The 11,646-nt window shown below is 43.6% G+C and overlaps 1 protein-coding gene across 1 annotated transcript; it reads left to right on the top strand.

The window, feature by feature from the left end:
• Positions 1 to 3: 3 nt before the first annotated feature.
• Positions 4 to 8,178, top strand: LOC306930146 (arrestin domain-containing protein 3-like). The gene is made up of 7 exons (XM_079510904.1): positions 4 to 992; positions 2,960 to 3,004; positions 3,673 to 3,733; positions 3,886 to 4,060; positions 4,768 to 4,864; positions 6,615 to 6,871; positions 7,484 to 8,178. Exons 1-7 carry the CDS (start codon positions 728 to 730, stop codon positions 7,751 to 7,753), a joined length of 1,170 nt encoding a protein of 389 aa, XP_079367030.1. The 5' UTR covers positions 4 to 727; the 3' UTR covers positions 7,754 to 8,178.
• Positions 8,179 to 11,646: the final 3,468 nt, after the last annotated feature.

The following is an 11,646-nucleotide window of genomic DNA, read 5'->3' as shown; positions in this document are numbered from 1 at the left end:
GTGGAAACCTTTTAAGGATTCAAGTTCAGAAAGTAGCAGGAAAAAAAAGAAAGTAGCAGATCCACAAGCTCAGCTTTGCGCCACGTTTCGAGCTTGTTTAATTTTATTTGACTCTGTTCCACAGATAAATATTGTGAAAATAGCAGATATAAGTTCTGAGCTTGTATTTTGACATTGTTGTGAATTTTTTTGAGATTTTGGCCACAGTTTTTATAGTATAGTTTGTTGATTACTTTTGATTCAGTAATGTAAAAGATACATTACTGAATCAAAAGTAATTTCTTTATTTCTTTAAGTGTTAAAAAGGTCTTTAAATTGTCATCTGGGGACCCCCCCATAAAATCATGTTGGGACCACCCTGGGGGTCCCGGCCTACAGGTTGAACCACTGACTTAAGAGTCATGGCCAAAATAGTGATGCCAGCTTTGAGTGGTTATTGAATGTATGGATCTAAAATCTGATTTAGCTGCAAAAAAGCATTAAAAGGTGGAGATCATAATAATTCAATTTGAGAACACTAGGGGGTGACATTGAGCTATATAAGAACGCCTGGGACGTTCATGCTTCACAGTGGTTACCCCTGACAACCAACTGGCCAATCGCAGCAGTGCACGGTTCCTTTGGATTAATGATGTTGTGGTACACAGTGGCTGCCTACTCTGGCTGCCACTACAACCGACTGGCCAATCACAACAGGCCTTTGCTGGTGAAGGAGGGATGGTGAAAGATGTCGGGCGCAGTGAGGAGCATCACAGTTGAGCACTGCCCCGTCAATGGAGAGGACACATTTACACATGGAGACGTGGTGTCAGGACACGTCACGGTGACACTGGAGAAACAATGTCGCATACGCCAGCTGTTTGTCAAGTTCAAAGGCAAAGCCGAGGTGCAGTGGTCAGAGAGACGCGCGTCTTATGAGGCAAAAGTGAAATACTTCAGCATCAAGCGCTTCTTTATAATTCCAGATGAAAACAAACAAACATGCACACAAGGTAAGTGCTCGAGTGCTTTAAAAAAAAAGGTTAATTAAAAGTGTTTTTGACAAGTTTGGTCTTTTTTTTTATTTACAAACGACGATGCGCATGAAATGTCCCTGGTGCTCAATATAAAGCCAGCTGTTACCTCACGCGGGACTAAGGGGGGGGGGGTCCCTAAAGCCTACGAAAACAGCACTTTGGTTCAACACTAAAGTGGATTGGATATGCTGCTATATTGCTCACCATATTCGGAATTGAGAGTGTAGCCCATGTATACACCTCACACTGCAACACACACCACTTGCAGACGAATAATGTGGAAAATGTTTAAGTAAAGTAGAATGGTATGGTTAAAAATAAATAAGAAAATAAACTAGAATGTGTTAGTCCCCTGCAGGGCCCACCGTAGCTGCCAGTGGGTACAGACAGAGCGGTTATCTTAGTCCCCTGCAGGGCCCACCGTAGCTGCCAGTGGGTACAGACAGAGAGGTTATCTTAGTCCCCTGCAGGGCCCACCGTAGCTGCCAGTGGGTACAGACAGAGAGGTTATCTTAGTCCCCTGCAGGGCCCACCGTAGCGGCCAGTGGGTACAGACAGAGTCCCCTGCAGGGCCCACCGTAGCTGCCAGTGGGTACAGACAGAGTCCCCTGCAGGGCCCACCGTAGCTGCCAGTGGGTACAGACAGAGTCCCCTGCAGGGCCCACCGTAGCTGCCAGTGGGTACAGACAGAGTCCCCTGCAGGGCCCACCGTAGCTGCCAGTGGGTACAGACAGAGTCCCCTGCAGCGCCCACCGTAGCTGCCAGTGGGTACAGACAGAGTCCCCTGCAGGGCCCACCGTAGCTGCCAGTGGGTACAGACAGAGTCCCCTGCAGGGCCCACCGTAGCTGCCAGTGGGTACAGACAGAGTCCCCTGCAGGGCCCACCGTAGCTGCCAGTGGGTACAGACAGAGTCCCCTGCAGGGCCCACCGTAGCTGCCAGTGGGTACAGACAGAGTCCCCTGCAGGGCCCACCGTAGCTGCCAGTGGGTACAGACAGTCCCCTGCAGGGCCACCGTAGCTGCCAGTGGGTACAGACAGAGTCCCCTGCAGGGCCCACCGTAGCTGCCAGTGGGTACAGACAGTCCCCTGCAGGGCCACCGTAGCTGCCAGTGGGTACAGACAGAGAGGTTATCTTAGTCCACCGTAGTTATATATAGACTAGAGAGTGGACGAGGAGCGACAGCCCCACCCCCCAGCTATTAATTTCAATAAAAGTTGCTCAGCTAAACATAACATGTCTCTGTACATAACAATACTTACAAGGTCGGCCCATATAACCACTGAGCATTGAGCAAGCTTCAGACATAATAGCCTATTTATTTTCTGACGGCAACTTTCACGTTTGCTGATTTTGCAAATGATTAACTACTTAGGCCTATTTTATACTTCCTTGTACAATGGCATCGCACAGATATTTTTTGTTAACCTATGGCACATCTGTCATCACCTGCCCAAAATAAAAATCCACCAAATGTATTATTTTGATTAATTGTTGCAACCCTACCCCTGTTTGTAGGGCAGGCCATGTGTCACTTCAGTGTTAGTCAGTTATTGAAATGTTCTGTCTTTGTTTCCAGTGTTCCTGAATCATAATTCCCAGTTTCATCATGCATGCCAGCCTCTTGAACGCTGTGACTGTCTCTGGGTCTCAGCACTTGGGTCTACTTACCCCGTTAATCCTCATCACAAATGTTTCAACGTATAATACCACATTGTACCGTAGATCAGTGATTCTCAAACATATTCATGTCAAGGACCGCTAGATAGATTTGTAGTTTAAACAAAAATAATGTTTGTTCTTTCTTTCTTTCTTTCTTTATTTCTTTCTTTCTTTCACTATTCAACCCAACTTTATTCTAATCTGTAACATTTTGGCCTACTTGTCTCACTTCTTGTGAAAATATATTTTCAAGTATTAATTGCATTGCTTCTTTTTCTTCAGGAGCAGACTTTCAGACACTATTGAGTGATGAGTATGAGAGACCATGTAAGTGGTTTGAGATTATATTTTATTTGAACCTTTAATGTTCATGAGTGTATGGCTCCTTATTGATGTATTTCTTGTTCTGGAGTGGATCTTCACATACAGCCTATTGGTTTATTAATTGATTGAGTGACGACACCCAGTTGAGTCCCATGGCCATACCCATGTAACTTGAGAAAGCCAAATCCGTTTTATATAGGTTGATATAAAGAGGACGGGGAGCAGAATTATATCATGTGCGGATAATCCACTTTTTTCTTCATTTGATCACTTTTTGGGTCACCGTATTTAAAAACTGGTTTTCCTTCTTTACTTGTGATTAATCACAATTATTAATAATGTCTGGTACCAGTCACTTGATGAGTGATTTTAAAACTGCTAATGATAAACTGGAAATAGGGATGGCAAATTGAAAGTGATAATTTAAAATGTATTGGCCTCTGAGTTGGGAAATGAGTGCATGTAAAGATTGATAGTAAAGAAATCATAACTTGTTGTAGCCTTATATTGCAATAATATCACATCTGGACTTGTCTCTTGACATGCACTCTAGTCTGTGCGGTACACCAGTGTGCCGCCACATGCTGTTTGAAAACCACTGCACTTGGATGCATTATGATAAAAGGTTTCATTCTTTTTCGTTATGATGAAGCAGTTTAATTACTTTTCAGATAGCAGTTGGGTTCCGGCCGGCTGCCACCTCTATCCATTCACCTTTCAGTTTCCTGACCAGTAAGTCTCATCCTATAGACCTACAGTAAATTATTTGTGTTGAGTACATATACTCTGCACCTGTAAATAGTCAAGACTAAGTTAGACTAAGTTAATTTGCACTTGAAAATGTCATTAAATAATAATTGGCTGCTACCTCTCCTTCTGATTAGGGACCTGCCAGCATCCTTTAAAAGTCCTTCACATTGTGCAAAAATTGTGTACACCCTGGAAGCCCGGCTGAGCCGACCAATGAGAATGGACAGCAAAGCCTCCTCTATACTCACCTTTGTCCCAAAGACGGTCTCCCTGCCTCCCTTGTACACTCTGATGAAAGTAGACCTACAGGTATTAAAGACAGTCTCCCTGCCTCCCTTGTACACTCTGGTGAAAGTAGACCTACAGGTACTAAAGACAGTCTCCCTGCCTCCCTTGTACACTCTGGTGAAAGTAGACCTACAGGTATTAAAGACGGTCTCCCTGCCTCCCTTGTACACTCTGGTGAAAGTAGACCTACAGGTATTAAAGACGGTCTCCCTGCCTCCCTTGTACACTCTGGTGAAAGTAGACCTACAGGTATTAAAGACAGTCTCCCTGCCTCCCTTGTACACTCTGGTGAAAGTAGACCTACAGGTATTAAAGATGCTCTCCCTGCCTCCCTTGTACACTCTGGTGAAAGTAGACCTACAGGTATTAAAGATGCTCTCCCTGCCTCCCTTGTACACTCTGGTGAAAGTAGACCTACAGGTATTAAAGACGGTCTCCCTGCCTCCCTTGTACACTCTGGTGAAAGTAGACCTACACAGGTATTAATTAATTCCTGGTCCAAGCCTTGTGATGCCTTCACAATACAGTGCATTGATTCTCAACCCTTTTCATTTCAAGGACCCCGACTGTGATTTGCCTTAGGCCACAGACCCCCATTTGACTGTCTAATATGCTTAATAATATCACAATTTAACCATTTAATTAAAACATGTTAACCACTTACCACAGTAACCCTGGTGTCCCTATTTTGAAATGTGTCAAAGATTTGTCTTTGCGTTTCTTGGCAGACTCCACAGCATTACTACAAGGAGAAGACAATGACACTATTTTCATCAGGAACAGTGGCTATGGATGTCCACATTGACAAGATGGGTTACTATCAAGGTCAGAGTGTCTCCTTGACAACAAACGTTTTTGTCTCCACCAGGCCGAAGGCATGGGGAGAGTATCTTTCGCACTCCGTTTGTGTGTCTGTCCGTCCGTCCGTCTGTGTACAGCTAATCTGTGGCACCGTTGGCCCACACACACTGCACACACACTCCCTGGATGCCAACGACGATCCTCTGCCCCAATTTTTCCACAACGGCCTGTTATAGTGCCACTATGAGGCTGATTTTTGCTAAACATTTCTTTATATTACTCGTACACATTTTAGCTATACATCATGCAAATGGGTATACACAACACTGTCTCTATAGTCATGTCATCAACACGGACTTGTCCGCTTCCCCATATTCCATCCCCATTGGCTAAGATTGCCTTCCAAAGTTTGCAGGATTGGTCCGTTTTGAACAAAATGCCTCAAATCATGAATGCAGAGTGCAATTTGAGGAAAGTTTTGCATGTACAGCCACATTCCCACTAGGCCGAAGAAGAAATGCCACTTGAAAATGTTCACATCAGGCGCTATAACTGGCCCATATGTGTTTTGACACTACAAAGTGCCTCCTGGATGGCACTTTTTAGAATGTGTTAGTCCCCTCCGTAGCTGCCAGTGGGTGTTCGTCCCCTGCAGGCCTGCAGGGCCCACCGTAGCTGCCAGTGGGTACAGACCATAGAATGTGTTCGTCCCCTGCAGGGCCCACCGTAGCTGCCAGTGGGTACAGACCATAGAATGTGTTAGTCCCCCTGCAGGGCCCACCGTAGCTGCCAGTGGGTACAGACCATAGAATGTGTTCGTCCCCTGCAGGGCCCACCGTAGCTGCCAGTGGGTACAGACATGTCTAGAATGTGTTAGTCCCCTGCAGGGCCACCGTAGCTGCCAGTGGGTACAGACATGTCTAGAATGTGTTAGTCCCCTGCAGGGCCCACCGTAGCTGCCAGTGGGTACAGACATGTCTAGAATGTGTTAGTCCCCTGCAGGGCCCACCATAGCTGCCAGTGGGTACAGACATGTCTAGAATGTGTTAGTCCCCTGCAGGGCCCACCGTAGCTGCCAGTGGGTACAGACATGTCTAGAATGTGTTAGTCCCCTGCAGGGCCCACCGTAGCTGCCAGTGGGTACAGACAGAGTCCCCTGCAGGGCCCACCATAGCTGCCAGTGGGTACAGACATGTCTAGAATGTGTTAGTCCCCTGCAGGCCTGCAGGGCCACCGTAGCTGCCAGTGGGTACAGACAGAGAGGTTATCTTAGTCCACCGTAGTTATATATAGACTAGAGAGTGGACGAGGAGCGACAGCCCCACCCCCCAGCTATTCATTTCAATAAAAGTTGCTCAGTGGCTATTTGAAGCACCCAGAAGAACGCTCTCCGCATTTTTCAAATTAAGACAAATTTGGTGTCCAAAATACGCTAGTGGCAGACTGGCAGTGCTACTGAGCAGATCCCACATTTATAGCTGCTGCAAAAGCTACAACAGCTACAAATAGACTATGTAGCTTTGCATCTTTTAATCTTTTGCATCTGCCCGTGTGAACGCACCATTAAACTGTACTTTAAGCTTTTAGGTACCTTTATGTTACTGGAGTATTCAATTTGCTATAGTTTTACTTATACTCCACTCCAATACATATTGTAATTTTGTTACAAGTTAATTTGTAGATACTTTTGCTAAGTAGTATATTTTGATGCCAACACTTTTGTAATTTTACTAGTAACCCCGTTGACGAATGCATCCTTGGCCTGTGTTTACAGGAGAGGGGATACAGGTTGTGGCCTCCATTCAGAACAACTCATCTCATTGCATCAAACCCAAGTACTGTGTGTACAGAAAGCACAGCTTCTATGCTCAGGGCAAGAGGATCGTGCACACCAAAGACCTGCTCAAAGAGGTGGGAGATGTCATCCCGCCTTCAGCTCACCAGACTGTCACCAGGGTCATAACCATCCCCCCTGACATGGACCCCTCCATCCTCAACTGCACAATTATTCAGGCAGAATACAGGCTTAGGGTAAGTAGGCCTATCTAAGACGTTTTCCCATACACTTCACCACGCCTCTACCCTGGCATTGCCTGACTGATGATGACGTGGATTCACACACCCATAATGAATTGCATTTTTATAGTGCTTTTCCAACTGCTCAAAGCACTTTATTTACAATGGTTCATTCATTCATACATTGGGAGGTGAAGCGGAGACCAGTCCACGCCAGCGTCCTCAATTCCCACATTCACACACCAATGGTGGCAAGCTACCATGTGAGGCACAGACCAACTCATTGGAGGCAATGTATAGGGTTCAGTGTCTTTCCCAAGGACACTTCGACATGTAGACAGGAGGCGCTACAATACAATACTACTATAAATAAATACTGACCTAAGTAACTTCATATTTATATAGCAGCATCAATTTTTTTTAAATGTTTGAATAAACACTAGTATACTACTATAAGTCCTATAGTTTTACTTAATAATTATATTGCCTGTTTGAAACCTTTTGAAAACCTTTTGAAAAGTACTGTCAGTTATACAACATAACATTGTCAGAAATACATACAAGGACACATCATTACACCTTGTGTCATGCATTAGACGAATGTTCCTCTTCAATCTGTTTCTGCAGGTCTATCTAGACGTGAAGTTAGCATTAGACCCAAAGATCAAGTTTGACATAGTCATCCTGCCTACGTCTGGGACCGCCACTGGGACCCCCGGCGTGGAACAACGTCCATTCATCTCGCCTGCGTCTGGGACCCCCACTGGGACCCCCGCCGTGGAACGAAGTCCAGCCTACTCTGGTTTTGGAGGGGAAGCGTTGTTCAGTAGCCCTGGACAGCCAGCATGGAGCATAGTTGGGTCGTATGGAATGCATTCGTCGTTGTCGGATTTCTAATGGGACATTTTAACGGCATATAGTTTGATGATCAAATAATGGTCAACGATTTAAATAACAAGCCTATCTACAAGCACACAATGCATCACAACCGGCACATTGTTTCTAGATGGCCTATTTTTGAGCGGTGCTAGCCACTCCAACACTTGGGTATGTGTGTAGCAGCACGAGTCTGTGTCTATTAGCAGCATGTGTATCCATATATGGCCTTATACCAATACCATTTCAGAGTACCATATCAGCTAATACTTCCACTCACCTTGGATTGTGTTTGGCCCACTGCTATACCTGCACCTCTTTCAACACCTGGGTAGGCACAGCTCACTTCACACTGGGTGTGATTTTTTGAAACATTGAGTGGTAAAATAATTAGCATTTTATATGTACTTGTTTGCTAGTTCAGTATAAATAAGTTAATGTTTAAACCGATATTTAAACGATTTTTATAACTCATTTATTTTCACCCAGTGTCTTTGTTTGTTTTTATTTGTAACTATAGAAATTCAAATCGAAACTTATTCAAAGATTTTCTAAATAAAATAATTACAAAATATCAGTCAAAACATTGTGTGTGTGTGTGTGTGTGTGTGTGTGTGTGTGTGTGTGTGTGTGTGTGTGTGTGTGTGTGTGTGTGTGTGTGTGTGTGTGTGTGTGTGTGTGTGTGTGTGTGTGTGTGTGTGTGTGTGTGTGTGTGTGTGTGTGTGTGTGTCCGCGTCCGCCCTTTCTATTTCTATACATTACCTACCAAGTGGTTTAACTAGTTCCTTTCACAGATGTTTTATAGTATAGTTGGTCTTGCTTGTACTCTTTAATTTTACTTCTGCCTTTTTCCTGTACTCTAGGCCTATATTATTGTTATTTTGTACTTTCTTATTTATTTAATACCCAGTATTATCTTGTGTATAATGTATTGTTGTTGTGTTGGCGCACAATCATTTCACTGCTTGTACCTTTTATGAGTGTCAAATAAAACCTGTTGATATAGTATAGTGTTGGTGTTTGACATGCTGTTAAAAACAAGGCAACCGATCATTTAAAATGCTGTGAATTCAGGAGTTCATGTTTAACACAAAAGGCATAAAGAAAAATATATACATTTAAATGTATTGTGGTTGAAAGCTGGATGGAGAACACAGGCATGCAGCTGGAGCTTATTCACAACTCTAAACTCCCCAAGTCCTTCAACAGCTGCCGCTGGAGAAGAGGCTACAACCCTGACCTGTGTTTCGTCAGCCAGAGACTAGCACATCTGTCTGAGAAAACGGTGCTGAAACCTCTCCACAAGTCACAATGCACAATGTAAGGGCCTTGGATAAAGGCGCTATATAAATGCACGATTTACCATTTAAGTACAAACGGCTAAAAGTGTATGTAGATAGAGGTAAATTATGATAAAATATTACATTTTGGTAATGATGTGTTGATGTAGTGTTTATAGTATCATGATGTAGTGTTTACTGTAAGTTGTGTTGGAATTTCCATGTCATATTGAAGACATTAATAACAGCTTCCTGTCAGAATGTGTGTGAGAACATTAACTCTTACCACATATATATATACTGTAATGCCTGTCTTTTTATTTGATGTACTTTTTGATAGTTATGAGAAATAAACCATAATATGTTGTTGATGGTGATTTAACTGAATTATGAACGCTGCTTTTTGGAGTATCTTAATTCTTGCATTAATGTGATAACTCTGTGTGTGAGTGAGTGTTGCCAGTGTTCCTTGAAAACCGTCCGACGATCGACTTCAAACTTTGCGTACATATCGCAGAGGACCACTGGTAGTGATGTGACCCCTGTTAGTGATGTGATCAGACCCTTCCTGCACCCAGGAGTCAACCCACAAGTCTCCACCAGGAGGATAGGACTGTGTGAGATGTTTGGCAAAATGTTTAGGAGTAATATAAACATGTTTGCCTTTGATGGCAATTGGATGATTTGAGGCATTTTGTTCCAAAAATGTGTTTTGCAAAAATCAACCTGTTGGTGGCGCTATAACAGGCCAATGTGAAAAGGGTGGGATATATTCCTCAGCCTAGTAAGAAAATGTGTGAAAGATTTCACGTAAATTGCATGCTGCGTTCATGATTTGAGGCTTTTGTTCAAAACGGGGCAATCTTGCAAACTGAAAGCCAATTATAGCCAATTAGGATGGAATATGAAATATCGGACAGATCCGACTTGAGCACATGGCCATAGAGATACTGTGTAACGATTTGTGAGATTTTTGGACAGAATCTGGAGGAGTAATATCAAAACATGTGTTTTACAAAAGTCGGCCTCCTGGTGGCGCTATAAAAGGCAGATGCGGAAAATGCAGGTCAAAGGTTTGTCCTTGGCCTCTAGGGAATGTGCATGCAACGTTTCACGCAGATCGGTGCAGTTTTAGGTAAAAAATGTGAAAAGCTGCCTCATGGTGGCGCTATAACAGGCCGTTCTGGAAAATGCGGGGCAGAGGTTCATCGTTGGCATCCAGGGAGTGTGTGTGCAAAGTTTGGCATCGACCGGATTAACGGTGCCGGAGATTAGCTGTTCACAGACGGACGGAAGGACGGACACACACACACACGGACGGAGTGCAAAACATACTCTCTCCCCATGCCTTCGGCCTGGTGGAGACAATGAGGTCAGTGTTGTGATCTTCATATTTGGAGCGTGTCACGAGGTGTGATGGCCTGATGACCATATATGGTTGCGTGACGTGTCACGAGGCGTGATGGACTGACAACATACTGTATATGAAGGCGTGACTGACGGACGGACGGACTGACACGTTTTTTAGGTTTTCATAGTAATCTGCGACCTATGGTCGCCAAAACATATATATGAAAATCATGAAAAATGAGTATTAGTAGTAGTATGTCGTTTTTCATAATTTCTCTATTTTTTAGAGTTGGAAACGACATACTAACACAAAATAATGATTAATATTAAGGAGCCACATTACAATGAAATATCCATATTGTTTATATAATGTTATATACTGTCTGTGCATGACAAACCTTCACTGACTGAGTTTCTGCATGTGAGCTCTGAGGCGCGATAGGGCCCAGTCCAAGAAACAAATTGTGAACAAATTGTAAAGGTTTGCTGGGAGATTGAAAGGCTATTGAATTGGGCCGTGGGTACCTTTGTTTAGATTGCCATTGTGTCACACAACCTATAGAGATGACCATCTTATTCACTATTCAGCCATGTCTAGACGAAGAAACACATTTTTATTTGGAACCCACATGCGCGTGCGTACACATACAATGTAACTAGACAGTGCTCTCTATGGAGCGCACACCCCACATGCACTATTTGGAGAATTATAGAAGACTTCCTGAATGTATGGAGATCCAGTGATGAAACCGGGGTTCCAGTTGAGATCGGGAACAGCTATGATGGGACTGCTCTGGGATGGCTATCACTGGAGTGATGCATGAATTCGGTAACTAAGCTTTTGTCCTTAACAGACAGAAAAATAAGGGCATGCATGGTCTTTCCGTTCATTTATGCTACAAGGTGAAAGGACTCCTATAGACGACTTAATATGCTACATTGACATACATCGTTTTTCATGATTTTCGACGATGGGTTTTTCTGCTACACCTGGGAGTGAGGTGGAGCATCACACTCACCATTTCTTTTGTATTTTGGCCTTCAGTTAGTAAAGTTGAAATACTCCAGCATTTAAAGCTGCAGTATGTAACTTTCATGTTATACCCTGGATTTGTCTTTTAGCCTTTAGAATTTCAGAGTACTCCAGCTGATGGTCAGACCATTGGACCACCACAACATTGATTGATTGATTATTGATTGATTGATTGATTGATTGATTGATTCATTCATTGGACTCTATTGAAAATAAATTCAAAAGGATAAAAGCACAAAAAAGTCTGAAGC

This window comes from Electrona antarctica (assembly GCF_951216825.1).
Source record: "Electrona antarctica genome assembly, chromosome: 9".
Classification (NCBI taxonomy): domain Eukaryota; kingdom Metazoa; phylum Chordata; class Actinopteri; order Myctophiformes; family Myctophidae; genus Electrona; species Electrona antarctica.
This window is presented reverse-complemented; position numbering and strand designations above follow the sequence as displayed.